Raw genomic sequence first — 16,301 nt, 5'->3', positions numbered from 1 at the left:
ATATAGAGAGATCTTTTGCGCTGACAATGTGAGTGTTCTGATCTGTCCATCATAATTCAGGCATACATCTCAGTCTCTCGGGGTCTAGTTAACGTGAGTCCACTTGAGGAAGGTCAAGAGCTGACCCTTGATGAATGTTATGACATTTGTGGTAAATAGGTCAACTGGAAATACTCCTCTGCCCATCCTGGGTATCGTAGTGTCAAAAGAGTATACCATGTACCTGCCCTCTGCAATGTCTACTTTTGCAGAGGACCAATTGCAGGACCCAATAATCTTAATTTTAGCCTAGTAAAGTAATTTTTCAAAAGCAATTAGAGAAAATAATATCTAAGAAAACACATTTGGTTTTGGTGGTGGTTTATCTTTATTTTTCAAGTTTCTGCAATCCTATTGTTTTTCTAAAGTAATTTCTAAAACAGATGCCCCTTTGAAAACTATTTCCAATTTTTCTTTGTGTGTGTATGTGTGTGTGTGTGTGAGGTTTTTTTTTTGAGATGGAGTCTCACTCTGTGGCCCAGGCTGGAGTGCAGTGCAGTGGTGCCATCTCGGCTCATTGCAACCTCCGCCTCCCAGGTTCAAGTGATTCTCCTTCCTCAGCCTCCCAAGTAGCTGGGACTACAGGCATGCACCACCAATTTTTGAATTTTTGTAATTTTTGTATTTTTAATAGAGACAGGGTTTTACCATGTTGGTCAGGCTGGTCGTGAACTCCTGACCGCAGGTGATCCACCTGCCTCTGTCTCCCAAAGCGCTGGAATTACAGGCGTGAGCCACTGCACCTGGCCTCATTTTTTTTTTTTTTTAAATCATTTCACTCAGCAGCTTCACTAGGCCCAAGCCTGACATAAGAGTTTTCATATACCATAATGCAAAAAACCCTAAGAACTCTGTAAAGGAACAATATTGGCCCAGAGTCGACCCAAACAGGGAGATCTGGGCTGCATCTTCCCTCCCCTCCCCGCCCCAGAAAGTCTAAATTTAGTTTACTGGATACCCTGCAATGACATTAACATGTTGCAAAAACAAGAATCAAGCAAAAGAGAAAGAGGAAGCTTAATGTGGCATGAGGTATTTTAATACCATGGCAACTGTGGTGTCTTCTCTATTATTTAATTCACTTCCTTAGGTCAGGTTATTCTGCCCTCTCTCTCCTGCACTTCCTGTTTCTGTAATCAAATCAGGTCACCCTGAATCTGTAAGTCTTCTTCCTGACTGCAGTCATGTCTATTTCCAGCAGAAGGAATTTTCTCCATTTCTTTCTTTGCTCCCTGGACCTTTATTTGGTGCTCTTGATGTCCCTGCTCTTCCCAGTGCTCCACAAGCTGCAAACGCTTCCCTTTCATCCCCATCTCCTCCCCCACCCATCTCCTCCTCGCTGCTCCTCACCCAGCCCCTCCCTCCAGCTTCTGCAGTTGTCACTAACACAGTTAGCCACTTGATTAGTGACTCAGTGATTCAGAACCCAGGAATCTTGGTTCTCCTAAAACTTCCATGCTTCCCTCCCTAGAGTCAAGATAAAGGTTCTCCCCTCACCTGCCTGGCCAGATAGAGCCATTAACGTAAGAGGACTTGAGTATTCAGTTTGTTAGAGTTGCCCTGGCTTCTTCCCATTTCCTTTTTATGTGCCTTTTCCTGGGGCTTCTCAGGCTCTATTTACCTTTTCTCCAGAAAAGGTGGACAGAGAAGGTTTGAGCTTCGAATTTATGTAGCCCAATTCTTCATTTACAGATGGGAAAACAAAGGCCCCCCAGAACTGAATTGCCCAGTTGCTTGGCTAGTTCTTGGTGGAACCAAAACAGACAAAGTAAAAACTTAATCAAACTGGCTAATTTGGTGGGAAAAAATCTTGTGAAGGAGTGAGCAGTGCCAAAATGAGACTTGATGATTATTTAAAAGCTCTTTCACTAATTCTATCCTTGCCTTCCTGCTGGCGGTGTAAGCAAGTGTTTGGAAACCAGAGCCAGGCCAGCAATCATAAAGCCACCAGGGCATCTGGAGAGGCTCTGATGCGACTTCCTACTGCTGAGGTCTCAGAGGCTCCTCCCTCCCAAATACATGGAGACCCAGAAGACTGCTTGGGCCCCTCCACTCCCTGCCAGCGGGGAGGATGAGGAGTCAGTAACAGCCAACAGTAGTGAATCCCACATAAGTTCCACATTCACTACTTGTTTCACAATTCACTTAGCATGCATAGCAGCAAATTGACAGAATTGTTTCCCCTAAATGTAGGAAGGTGCATAAAATACAAGAAGCTTGTAAAAATATATTTATTGCAAAAGTTATATCAGTCTTGTATGTAAGCACCAGCCTTCTCCAGGGAAAGACAGGGGTGGTAGAATGAATAAAATTAACTCAGTATTTTGACTGCTTGCTGCAATGGAAGAGGGAATTATGTTTCCCAAGCTGGGTATGAAGAGAAGGAATATAGCCTTGGAGGCAATGGAAACTAAGCCAGAGCAGCTTAGAAAAGTCACCCCTCCTGATTCAAGACCAAAGACAGGGGAAAAAAAGTCACTCTTGGTGTGAACATGAAAGCAAGTCTCACCCAGCCTAGATGTTGGATGTCCTGTGCGGTCCCGTTCCTCCCTGGTAGAGCTTGTTCTGTCTCACTGGGATCTGCCAAGTCAGGAGCGGAGCCACACTACTGCTGCTGCTGCTGCTGCTGCAGCACATTGTTTGTGATTAAGAGTTTTATTGATTTTCTAGCCCATGACCACATTGGTGGGGACAGAGTACGACAGGGGAAACTGGTGGAAAGCCAAATAGAAAGAGAGTTTATGAAATCAGCTCTCAATGAAGAAAACTGTGGGAAAGAATGCGATGGAAGCAGATTTGGGGCCAGTCGATGTGGGAAAGTAGAACAACTCAAAAATGCTCTTCAGATTTGAACTGAAACAAAGCACTTTGCCAAAACATAGGAGGAGAATCCAGTCTGTGAGAAAGACTCAGCACTGTTTATATAAAACAGAATATTCCTATCTGCAAAATCATTGCTGACAATGCTTAACCCACATTCTGTACCAGGCACTGTGTTGTGTTCTAGGACCGTAAATAAGAATCAGTCTGTCCAGAGAAGGAGACTCGAAACATACACAACATGATTTGTAAAGATACAAGTGGATCTTAAGAGAGTCATAAAAACATTTTGCCCCAGCTTTGGGCCCAGAGCCAGCAGGAATGAATGGTGGGGGAAGAGGGATGGGACTGTGTCCCTGCTGCTGCCTGCCTCATGTGCAGATCTGGTGAAGGTTCTCTGTAGTTTCACCCCGCATCACTACTGACTTTGCTAGAAAGACCCTGCTCCCTTCCTGTTCCTGCCTCTTGCAGGTCCGGAGGACCCCTGCTTCACCGACAGCGGGGGCGGGGTGGGGGGATGGTGGGGGAGCCGTAGGCAGGGTTTCAGGTGTTCTCAAGGTAGTAGGTAGAAAGGGAGCGCTTGACAGTTTGGGTGCTTAGTACAGGCTGGGAAAACCTCACAGCACCAAGGGGACAGTTGGACACTCTCCTTCCTCCCCTCTCCTTCACTCCCACACGTACCCACCCACCATGAACCTGTGTCTTCTGTGCGTCTGGAGAGGAGATTTCTTCTAGCCTTCCAGCCCTGCCTCACTTACTCCCTTTGAGTAAGAGAATAGTCTTTTTGCTGCTTCCTTCAGCTTTCAGCATTGTTTTTGCCCCTGAAAATCAACTGGAAACTGGGGAAGACGAGTATCTGGTATGTTCTAGTGCACCAGTATAATATGCAAGGGAGGAGGTGACATGTAAAAAGGTTAAATGAGAAAAAAAATCATATAATTCAAAACCAGTGAGTGACCGAGCCCAGTAAATGGCTTTTAAAAAATCAGATATAAAATCCTGTTTCTGTGGTTTATGTTTGAAAATGATGTAAACTAAAGTGACTCTTTCATCTTCCACTGCACGTACACCTTCTCTGTTTAGCCTTGGACTCCCAGTATCTGCACTGGAGGACTTTAAGGAGGTCAAACCTAAGCCAAGAGACTTCAGAGAGGTCTAGACTAAGCTAGAGGGTGTCTTGCTGGAGCCAGAGAACCTCAGAGTGGTCTAGCCTAAGCCCCAAGGACCTTATGTCAATGTAGACTAAGCCTCTAATCTGGAGGAATTCAGGCTGGCTGGCTGGGCTCCCAAGACACCTCTGCAGGTGAGCAGCACCAGGACTCAAGTCTCCCAACTTCTGGTCCAGGGCCCGCCCCTTTCTAAAACAGTCAAAGGGGCTGAAATTCCTGGAAGTGTGTGGGGCTAATGTCCCTAGCATTGTTCTCTTTTTTATAGAGGAAAAGCTGACTTTAAGAAACAAGCCGGCAATACTTGACAAAAATATCTACCATTTAAGCACAGAGCCAAAAGCAAGGAGTAGTCTCCTGGGCGCTGGAAGTATTTTGAAATCCCCAAAGTCTCATTCATTGATCAGAAAACAAAATGGAACTACTTTTTTTGCTCCCTCCTCCCCTCCATGCAGTAGCTGTTCTTGGCAGGTGCCCAGAGCGGCACCCGGTAATTCCACGGTACATTGTGTACATTTGCATCTGTTTAATCGGCTGTTTACAGTCGCCCTTTACCGCCACCTGTAAGAGGCAGCGCCATAACGACACTAAGTGGCGGGGCCGGAAGCCGGGTGCCCAGTGGTTTTCTCCACTTGAGGACGCCTGAATCTGTGAAGTGGTTGGCACTTGGAGAAACAGAGAGACAGCTGGGGACATCACACGTACAGGGCGGGAGGCGCGGGAAAGAGGCGCGCCAGACGGAGGGTCCTTCCTTCCTCTTTAGCTCCACTCGGCGGCTCCTTTTCCATTACCACAGCCGCGAGGAGGAACCTGCCGAGCCTTCGGTGCGGCTTGTTTCCTGCCTGACAGAGAGCCCACTGCCATTTGGATTTGATGAATTTCTGAATCACCCGAGGGCCTGGCGACCCGAAGGAGGGCGGGGAGTGGAGGCGCTGGGGTGGACTCGCCATCCTGCGGAATCCGGGCCAGATAACAGCCCCCGAGCTGGGGAAAACGGCTTGCGGATGTGATGCGGGACCGCGAGGACACCTGCGCTCCCTTGCGTGTCGCACTCGTGCAGCTCCCGGTGGCGAACGGGGTGATGTGGGGGCGAGGGTGAGAGGAAGTCCAGGCGCCAGAGCGTCAGAAACGCTTCCTTAGCTTCCCTGGCACTTTGGAGGTTGTCTCGAGGGAACACGGACAGTGCACGACGGACTTTCAAGTTGCTCCCGGCTCAACGGGAGGTCGGGAGCTCGGAGCCCCCACGGGCGGCCCAAGTGTCCGCGAGAAGCCCGCAGCGCCCAGGACCGCGTTGAGCGCTCGGGGCGCGCCAAGCCGCACCTAAGCAAAAGAGAAACGCTGACGGGCCGGAGGCGGGTTGGCTGGGACGCGGAATACGCGCGGCCCCGGAGCGCCTTTCGTTTTAAGGAGCCTTACTTCTGGAAAGGGACAGGGAACTGTCAATCAGCGAGGGAGGGAGCGCACCGGCGCTGGGTGATGTCAGCGGATCAGCTGCTCGATAACAAAGAGGGGGTATTACAGGAGAAAGTTGCAGCAGCGGCAGCGGCCAAGGCGGCACACCGGAGCCTCCGAGGCGAGGGGCAAGTGGGCGAAGGGAGGGGGGACGACGGCTGCTGCCGCAGCAGCTGAAGGCCAAGGAATTGAAAGGGCTGTAGGGGGAGGCAGTGCGAGCCAGCCCCGACTGCTCCTCCTCTTCCTCCTCCTCCTCCAAACTCGCGAGCCCCAGAGCTCGCTCAGCCGCTGGGAGCACCCGGAGGGACGGGAGGCAGCCGCGCAGTCCCGAGCTGGGCAGGGTCCCCAGCCGCCATGGATAGCGACGACGAGATGGTGGAGGAAGCGGTGGAAGGTACAAGCATTTCTCCGGGGCCGGGGGAGGAGGCGCAGAGGGCCTGGAGCGCGGAAGGAGTGGCGGGCTGCGAGCAGCGCGGCGCCGGGCCCCGCGGCCGCCACTGTCCCCTACACGGGTGGCCGGTTGCCCGGCTCGGGCGGGGGCCCGACAGCCACGGTCACGCCGCCGGGAGCGCGCACTGCGCGGCGGGGCGCAGGCCGAGAATGGGGCTCCGCCAGGCCGGGGGCGCTGGAAAGGCACGGCCGCTCCATCCCGCCCGGCCACAGCCTGCATCCACCCTTGGAGTTGCGAAACCTGCCCCGCGCTCTGGCCTTTCCGCCTTCGGGCGCGGAGGGTGGGTGCACTCCGCAGGGCAGCCCCTTGAGGCCAGCGGACTCCGCGGAGCAACCCCCTAGCCCAGTTTTGGCCACCCCGATCCCCTCCCGGCCGCCAGCTCTTCCCTTCTGCAGCCTCTGCGCCCCGCGGCGGCCGCGGCCGCGGCAGGGTAGGTCCCCCGGCGCAGCGCACGGGGCCAGACCAGGCACGTGGCAGCCGCGGCCCAGGCGGCAGCTCTTCCGAAAAGATGAAATCATTGTCGGGCGACGGACAAGTCTCCCGACCCGGGACTCGAACGTGCGCAGTCCGGGAGGCGGGCAGCCCTCCCCTCCGCTGCCCCCGAACGAACTCAGTCAGGCCTCCCCTTCCCCCTTCCTGCTTGGCTGGGATGCAGCCGCCACGCTGTGCAGGCGCGCCGCGAGTCCGCACCGAAATTGCTGGGTGACACTTAACTTTCTGAATTCCATGCCGTTGGCTGTGGGTGATATCACCGCCTCGGTGTCGTGTTTCTCCGCCCCTTCTCTTCTACCGCCCCTCCCCCGACTTTTCTCGCCACTTTGTTTTGCTGAGTTTCTCCACCTTTTTTTTTTTTTTTTTTTGCTAGTTCTAAAAAAACGATATGGGGACGTTATACAATCTCGTTGTTTGTATCATAGGATGTTATGATTTTGTAACAGCGAATACTGGAAAATACTCTTTAGCGTATTTATTTGGTTCCACTACATACAGTACGTCGTGATGTTTTTCAGTGTGGTGTGGTATGATACCAGGATGTTTTAAACTAAGCATGTGAGTAAATAATTTTTAGCTGTTGGTTGAATCTGGTTTCTGTCTGATTTGTATAAACACAAGTTCTGACGAACGGTAAAGAAAAAAAGTGGCGACACTACAAATGCATAAGGATACATGGTTATTGTTACACTGGGAAAAATCAGTTTTAATGTTTTCATAAACATAACTCCCTTTGCAGTGCTTCTGAGATCTTAAGGGGAGATTAAGCAGACTAATATTTCTGAACTCTTGAAAAGTATCCAATGTAATGCCAATATTAAAACTTATTTCTTCATCTAACTTCGAAGCCAGTTAAAGAGTGTGTGGTTTTTGTTAAGAAAATTTTCACCATGTTGTGAACTCACAGAGCTATTTATCTCTCTAATAAATAAAGCCAATGTTGGGGCTTACTGGAGTAAGGCCCAGATACATTGATTGAGTTGATCCACAGGGAGCCTTCTGAGAAGTTAAAAGTTGTTGACTTCTTGTGCCTCCATGTTGTGAAAGATAAAGGAAAAATGATCTCAGATTGTTAGGGCTTGCTCTCTTTCTTCAACGTTTACTTTTACTTGTAAAAATTAAATACAAACCCTTAATTGCTGGTACTGTTCTCCATGTTAAACCACATCCATTCCCATTTGAAGCTGTTTACAAACATATGTCCAGTTGTCCATAGTCCTCAGGCTCCTTTGCAGACTGTGACCAAGAGCTTTAGAAATGGCAGTATTTTTTTTGAGACCATCCACTGGATTCGAAAACAGGGAAGTTTATATAAACAGGGATGGTTTTGTTTTATAGGGTAATTATGTACATTATTGTCCAAAATCAGAACCCCCTTGAGAATGAGAGGGCACACTATTAATAATGATGCTGGGGCAAGTAGCTTAAGCCTTGAATGTCTGGGGCAATCTGGGACACATGGTCACTCAGTTGTAGCTAACTAAACAATTAGAGCAGCACAGAATCTTTAAAAGCCCCTAGAAGCATCTCAGGCTCTAACTTGCACAGTGCCAGGAGTGTGTGTTTGCACATGCAGTAAACTGTACCTGTGCGTGCGCTCTTGTCCAGCCATTCTTGGCCTTTTTAGTGCTGTTTGCAATAGTCTTTACATAACATCTAACACTTACATAGGGGACTGGTATAAACTGCTTCTGCTCTTTCCCAAAGAGAAGCTAGTCTGAATATCTTAGTGTTTAAGTACCAACTAATCTACCTCTTTCCATAAACAGAGCCTCTGTTCTCAGTAGTTTCATTGTCATAGCTATTATTATCATTGCTATAATTGTTTAGTTCTTATTAAGTGCAGGCTCTGTGCTAAGTGTTTCACAGACATTATCCATTCAGTCATATTCAGTCTTATGAGGTGGGTACTAATATTATCCTAATTTTACAGAGACAGGAACTGAGGCATACAGAAGTTAAGGACTAATCCAAGAACACTCAGTGAGGTGGAGAGACTGGCTTCGACTTCCAAAACGGCCCTCCACCAGACCAAACTGTCTTCCTACATTTTTTATTTTTAATGAGTTAGGCAAATTTATGAAACACTTGATAACTGAGTTTGGAAGCAACAGTTAAATATTATGTCAGTGCCATTTTTTATCAGTGTAACTCTGTAGAGGCTGGTTCTGATAGAGTTCAGTGACTTTCAGAAAAATGTATTTGGGGAAAAAGAACTTAACCTGTGTCCTCTGCAATAGCTATCTTTTTTCTTCTTCATTAGAGATTTACCCTGGGGAAGAAATTAGTCTCTTCAGGATTGAGTTTAAATGTCTTATATATCATGTGCATTTGGTTCTCTGTCAGGGTATGATTGTAACTCTGAGAAAGTTCTGAACTCAGAGTGGACAAATCCCTGAGGTGAGGGGAGTGGCGGAGGCTGTGTGGAGAGAGTGTTCTGTGTACTGTGTTGGCTGTGCTCTTGTGGGAAGAAGGCAGCAAGCCCTGGGCCTCAGAGGGCCTCAGAGGGCCTCAGAGCTCCACCTGAGCTCTGGTGTGGCTTTTGGAAAACACTTTGAGACACACTGGTTCAGTGAAGAGTGATGTTTAGTTTTCCAGTGTTATTCCTCTGGGCATCTGGAAACAGAATTTTATTACAGCATCTATTTCTTTGTCTACCCATAGATACAAAGATGAATATGATGTGGTCTCTAATATGATTTCAAATAAATATATCTATACAGATGAATTGTGATGGTTGAGAGGAAGTAAAAATTAGTTCCAGCTTAGGGAAGTCAAAGGGGAAAGATTTTCCAGAAGAGGTGCCATAGAACTGAGTCAGGTTGAGAGGGGAACTTTGTGAGTGAAGACACGGAGGCATGGAATTCTGCGGGTGCACCCGGAGAACAGTCATTTGATTTTGCTGCAACATGGAGCTTACAAGGAGAAAAGTGGAGGGGAAGACAGGGAAGGGAGGCTGGGTAGCAGGCTGAGAGCATGGACTGTGTGCTGGAAGCCATGGAAGCCGTGGGGGCTCTTTAGAAAAGGGAATGACAGGATCAAGGCTCCGCTCCGGGAAGATGAACAGGCAGTGGCCAGCAGGACAGTCAGAGGGGCTGACACAGCAGATGAGGTACCTTGAAGTCTCTTTGCAGTGGTCCAGATGCACAGTTATGATGGCAGGAAAAACAGAAGGGCCTGGAAATGTGTAGGAGACATGGAGGAAGAATGATCAGAAAGGGGAAATAGCAGAACAAGGGGCCAGAATGAAAATAAGCAGCTCAGTGTTCCACTGCCACAACCCCTTCAAAATATTAAGAATATTTTTTATTAACACTCCCCCTAATATCAGATTCCACTTGTCTGTACTAAGACTGCTCATGCCCTGTATCTAGGGAAAATGCATATGAAGTGTATTCGTAGCACCCGTTCTGTGTGGGCCACACATTAAAATTATGACCCTGACAACTAATAGATGAACCCTTGCCAACAATTACCCTTAAAAAAAAAAATTATCCAGGTAACAAACTTGCATATGTACCCCCGGATCTAAAATAAAAGTTGAAATAATTTTTTAAAAACCTAAAAAAATAAAAAATTTTAAAAAGATCAAAACATCAAGCTATGTTTTTAAGAGTCGGTGATTGAATGCATCACCAGGAGGGCATGTTCTTTAAACAGAATAAGCTTGCCTTTTATTATAGTTGTTTTTTGTTTTTCAATTTATTTATTTATTTAATGAGATGGGGTCTCACTGTATTGCCCAGACTGGTCTCCTGGGCTCAAGAGATCCACCTTGGCTTCCCAAAGTGCTGGGATTACAGGCGTGAGCCACCGCGCCCGGCCTATTAATTGTTGTTTTTTAAAGCAATGTTCTAGTCTACAAAACCAACAGTGTGTGTGTAGGTTCTCTGGTTCTAAGGGAAATACTCACACGCCAATCTCAGATCTCTTGTGAGTAAGCCTGAGACATTAAGCAGCTGGGTGTCTGATCCAGAGGGAATTTCCTTTGCTGAGATTGAGATGTACATTGCTGCTTAGAATATAGGCCTGGCTCTTATCAGATTCAGGAAGAAGCTCCCTCAGAAGTAACTAGAGGGGAAAATTGTAACTTTCTATCTGTTCAATAGATAATGACCATAGAACAAAGTGAAAAAGTAGACTTGTGAACTGATACTTTTTTCCTTTCTCTAACTTCTGTAAATATTTAAAATCATGCTACAGACAGATACACAGAACATTAGCTCGGATAACCTTAAAAACACAGGGCAGTCATTGAAGTTAATTTTCCCTGTTGCTTGGGCCTGGTATTCACCCTCTGTTCAGTGCGAACTCGCCTGGAAGGCTGTTGGCTGACTTGGCGCATTTTACAAATTGACCTCATGCAGAGCAAGGAGGACTAGTGTTTCCCTTCAAGTTAGATAACACTTGGAAGAGACAGGACTTTGCAACCGGGATATGCTGTTGGAAACCTGGTGGTTCTGTGTGAATGATCTTAACCACAAAGGCTTCTTCCACTTCCCTGCCAGGGACCTGGGGGTTCCTACCTTTTTAGAGGTACCTTCTTACCATCACCAAGGAAGAGTGTGTTCAACTAGTTTGCCAGTGTCTAGAATGGGAATTAAAGGATTTGGAGAAGGGGCTTTCAGTATTCATCAGCACACTCAGAGTGGCAATGTCTCTTGGGCAAGTCTCATAAAGCATTGGTGTCTTCATCTGTAAGATGAGAATATGGGAGACTGTTTTGAGGCTTACATTTGATAACAGGAAAGCATATAACCCAATGCCAGATCATAGTAGATTCATACACTTTTTTTCTCCTCTGTTTATCAGTACCCCTGTGCATTAAATTGACTTACTGACATGACAAAATATTACATGATCTGATTGTCCAAATATTACATGATCTTATTGGCATTTGAAAAAGAGTTATATCAGACTCTGTTCTAGCACTAATGTTGAAAGAAGATGTAAGAGCACTGCAACCCAGTCTCTTCCCTTTCTCATGGAAAGTCTCTGTTATTGTTTTGGTTGTGGCTGCTGTTTTAGACATAAAGTTCTACTGCTAGGAAAACTACTCTGGGATATTAAATATTCAGAGTGGAAGTCTCGAATGATCACAACCCTTAATCTCTAGTTCCTTTAATTGATCACACCCTAAGGATGTAAAGAAAACAAAACAAGCCAGGAAGGGGCTCTTGCTGTCGTCTAATAGATTTCAGAACTCTCTCACAACCAGCAATCTAAAAGCCTTTAGAATGACAGGGAGTGGTCACATGTCCAAGCACCCCCTTAATGTGCAAGGTCACCCAGAGTAATGGCCATCATTTGGTAGCTCTCCCCTGTCCTTGTCTCTCCCAAGAGATTAAGATGATGATAGGGCTCCTCTTCATTTGCCTGTTGAAAGGCATTGAGGCCAGGTGTGGTGGCTCTTGCCTATAATCGCCTATAATCCCAGCACCCAAAGTGGGTGGATCACTTGAGCTCAGGAGTTGGAAACCAGCCTGGGCAACACAGTGAGACCCTATCTCTATAAAAAAATTTTTTTAATTAGCTGTTTGGGAGGCTGAGGTGGGTAGATTGCCTGAGGTCAGAAGTTCAAGACCATCCTGGTCAATATAGTGAAACCTCGTCTCTACTAAAAATACAAAAAAATTAGCTGGGTGTGGTGGCAGGTGCCTGTAATCCCAGCTACTAGGGAGTCTGAGGCAGGACAATGCTTGCACCTGGGAGGCGGAGGTTGCAGTGAGCCAAGACTGCACCATTGCACTCCAGGCTGGGCAAAAAGAGTAAAACTCTGTTTCAAAAAAAAAAAAAAAAATTTTTTTTTTAATTAGCCGGTTGTGGTGATGTCTACCTATAGTCCCAGCTACATGGGAGGCAGAAGGATTACTTGAGCCTACAAGTTGAGGTTACAGTGAACTATGGTCTCATCACTGCACTCCAGCCTGAGTAACAGGGTGAGACCCTGTCTCTAAAAAATAAAGGAACTAGGAAGAGAAAGAGGGAAGGAGGGAGTGAGGTAAGAAAGGAAGAAAAGGAGGGAAGGAGGGAGGGAGGCAAGGAGGAAGGAAGGAAGGAAGGAAGGAAGGAAGGAAGGAAGGAAGAATTCTTCATGGAGTGGAGTTGACATTTTTGTTGTCATCTCAACTGGGATCAGTACTATCCTCCAAGGGCTTACAGTATGTTATATGACACTTTCAATTTTCCCTAATATCTAAATTCCATTGCTGAGGGTGCACCTTCAGTGTTTTATTCAGAAATAGGACAGGGCTGAAGGAAGGTGGAAATTAATTTATATTGGAAATTTTTTTCTTAGTGTTCAGATTTATTATAATTCTCTCAATCTAAAGTGGAATAACAAATTTTATCAAACATAAGCTTTTAAAACTCTGAAATATGTGAACTGTTTTCTATGGTGAAAGCATTTTCAACAAGTTAATAAATGCTCTAGTATGAGGCTAAACTGATTATTTGGATATTAATACCTAAATCAAAAGTAGGACACTGAATTTATATGCCTAAATTTAACTTGATCGCAACAACATTTCACTAAAAAAAGCTCTTAGCAATACACTGAGTGGCTTTTTTTAATGAAAAGAAAAAAGCAAATTTAATTTATTTCAATGAGAAAAATGGCATCAGATATTTAGAAAATGATTGTCCAAGTGATTTCATATGACTCAAATGTCATTGAATTTATGTCATGTACAGTTAGTTTTTGAGCGAGAAGAAAGCAATTATGGCCTAGTTCCCTTCTGACCATTAATTTCCTGGTCCTTTCCTCTTTTGTGTTAAGAGGAAGGGATCCATATTGATTATGATTTATTTAAGTAGATATGTCTTATTGTAAGATGTTCTCGGTAACCCATTGTGTACAGTCAGATGTAGCAATAAAACACTGTAGTTGTTTGCAGCTATTTTATGTTTATGTAATTAATAATACAAATAAAGAGCATATTTATTCTTTTTGTTGTTGTTGTTGAGGTGGAGTTTCACTGTTGTTGCCCAGGCTGGGGTGCAGTGGCACAATCTTGGCTCACTGCAACCTCTGCTTCCTGGGTTCAAGCGATTCTCCTGCCTCAGCCTCCTGAGTAGCTGAGATTACAGACGTCCGCCACCATGCCTGGCTAATTTTTTGTATTTTTAGTAAAGATGGGGTTTCACTGTGTTGGCCAGGCTGGTCTCAGACTCTGGCCCTCAGGTGATCCACCCACCTCAGCCTCCCAAAGTGCTGGGATTATAGGCGTGAGCCACCACCCCCGGCCGCATATTTATTCTTTATAAGAGTGTGTACTTACCATCTTTTCCAAGGGCTAATATTCTTTTATCATGTTAGAATAAATTATTTGAGGAGACTAAAGCTTTCATTGTGGTAGCATGGTTTGTGTTTCCTTTTATGTCTGTGAGGCATCTGGAAGCTACATTTCAATGTTTAATGTCCCTGCATTAGACACAGTGTTTAATGTTTTCATACCTTTTCTCTCCATGACCCAGGTTGTTACCCCAAGAAAAAGCCAGTAGAATAACTACTGCCTTCATTTTCACCCACCTCTGCAAAATCAGCTCACCAGAATGATTGGGAAGACACCAATAAGGTGATTCCTGGGTTTTCTAAAACATGCAGATAGTAATACAAAGCATAAACATTGACTGTAAATGCCAATATTAAACTATACCAATCTTTGACCTAGGAAGAACCAGTGACTTAAAGGTCCATCTAATAACTTCTGCTGATGTTCACAATCGTTGCTTAAATGACCATGTGTATACTCTGGCTCCATTTAAAATACAAGCCGTCTGAGACACAGTGGTGGATGGTATATGATAAGGTTATTACTAAACATTCAAAGCTGAAAGATTTTGTAAAGTAAAGCAGTAGGTTTAAGGTTAAGCTTAAGTTTAAGGTGAGAAGGACTCTGGGTTTCTGTTTGTACAATGAGCTATATAAATCTTAGGGCAGTTTTAAAGATATGACTATGTTCCTCGTGTGAATATAACAATAGCAGTGAGATTTTCAGACTGGCTAGCAGTCCTCCACATCATATTATAGAATGATATATAAAATCATATTGCATACTTAATGTTCTAGAATTAGATAATTTATTCCAAAGACTGTGTATGTGGCAATTGACTATAAAACAGTGGAATCTCAACCACACTTCAGTTAAGCATGAGAGATTAGAGGCATCAATTCCAAATATGAGGACTCTCGGGAGTGTACTTGGTAAACTGTGACATGCCCTGCAGATAATATTACTGATAATGACTCTCAGTTCCAGGTAAAAAGCAAGCTTATTTAAAGTTCATATTCTGGAATGTGTCTAAGTCTGTTCTGGACCTATCAGTTCACAAAGTGTACATAACAATCAATTTGGTACTGCTGGTGCTGATGAGGTGAGAAACCTTTGCACGCTGACTACCCTTTCGTGCCAGGGAGGGGACACTTTGGCAGCTGGAGGGGAGTTGGGTGGGGGACTTGTCCGGCAGCATCTGAATGCTTAGATGTCAGATGGGAGGAGCACTGAAGATGTTAAGGTTTGCCTTGTGGTTCCCTTTCTCCAGGGCACCTGGATGATGACGGATTACCGCACGGGTTCTGCACAGTCACCTACTCCTCCACAGACAGATTTGAGGGGAACTTTGTTCATGGAGAAAAGAACGGACGGGGGAAGTTCTTCTTCTTTGATGGCAGGTAGCACTCACAGTTTTATTTTGTTCTTTGGGGGTACTGAATTATTTTTTGTTAAGGAATAATACAAACGAAAGAATTCAAGTGGAAGTTTTTCTACAATTTATTCAATGGGTAAAATTAACCCCTACCTGTAGGCACTGCTGTGGTGACTGGGGAAGTCACCCTGTGGTTATGGGAAAGCCAGCCTAAGGCTTAGCTCTTGTCATCACTGTCTCCCAGAGTGTGCTTGGCCAAAAGATACCAGATTTGGGGCCTCCCATCTTGCATAAGTTGGCTACATGGTCACCCAATTCTTTGATGGATTTCACTTGATCATTCCGGTAGCGCATCTCCCTGAAGTCACACAAGTGGGGATCGTTTTTGTCAGTGGCCAGTTTGCACAGTTCCAGTAGAGTCAGATTCACACTTTTTTCCAAGGGTCACACACACTGTGTTGCATTCAGCACACTCTCCCAGATGTCGTGGTCTGGCATCTTAGTACCCCGAAGGAAGATTCTGCCACCTTGTTGGTTCTTCTGCTTCATCGATTTCTCAGCTTGTTGCCTCTCCTCATGAGACTGATGAAAAAATGCCTGGCAAAGTTCTTCAAAGTCACATCATTGCAGTCCCAGTAATAAGACATAAACAGGTACACACAGGAGGGCAACTTTCTAGACTTCAATTTTTTAAATGCCTGTCTTTGGGATAATTGGTCTTTTTGTGTGATAATTTAATACTAATGTCAGAACTATGATTTTCCACAGTGTACCTCTAGTTACAGTATTTTTCACAACAGGATTTCTTTTATTTTACTCTCATCCCCTGTCTGAGGACGCTGAGAGGCAGAGGCTCCTTAGTCTCTTGTGATAGATAGGAATGACTATAGGACGTTTTTCTTTCAAGAAGAGATGGGGTTGCCCAGGCCCAGCTTCCCAACAATGATTTTTAGGCCCTGTCAGCTTCAGGAGCAAAGAGTGACCACGTGAATTTCTCAAGCATTTAGTGGAATTCAGAGCCGCAAAAGGGCTAGCTATTTTCAGACCCGTTGATTGGGTAAAATGGAAACGGACTTCACCAAAACAGGTTATAGGATTCTGTAAGATACTGTACCACTTACTAAACTCCTGACATTGGTAATAGGCCAGAGCTTCCTTTGGGAAAGAAAATGTGTAAGCTGACAACTGAAGAGTGATGGCAGGGACTGGTATGTGACCCAGAATCCCTTTTC

General features: G+C 45.5%; 1 protein-coding gene across 1 annotated transcript in view; it reads left to right on the top strand.

Annotated features, from left to right (window-relative positions):
• The first annotated feature begins 5,175 nt into the window (after nt 1-5,175).
• SETD7 (SET domain containing 7, histone lysine methyltransferase) overlaps nt 5,176-16,301 on the top strand; it is a 50,743-nt gene continuing 39,617 nt past the window's right edge. Inside the window, exons 1-2 of the mRNA XM_002815156.5 lie at nt 5,176-5,871; nt 14,965-15,094. Of these exons, the coding sequence (XP_002815202.1) occupies nt 5,832-5,871; nt 14,965-15,094 (170 nt within the window). The 5' untranslated portion in view covers nt 5,176-5,831. The remainder of the gene's footprint in view (nt 5,872-14,964; nt 15,095-16,301) is intronic.

The sequence above is a fragment of the Pongo abelii genome, chromosome 3, assembly GCF_028885655.2.
Source record: "Pongo abelii isolate AG06213 chromosome 3, NHGRI_mPonAbe1-v2.0_pri, whole genome shotgun sequence".
NCBI lineage: Eukaryota > Metazoa > Chordata > Mammalia > Primates > Hominidae > Pongo > Pongo abelii.
This window is presented reverse-complemented; position numbering and strand designations above follow the sequence as displayed.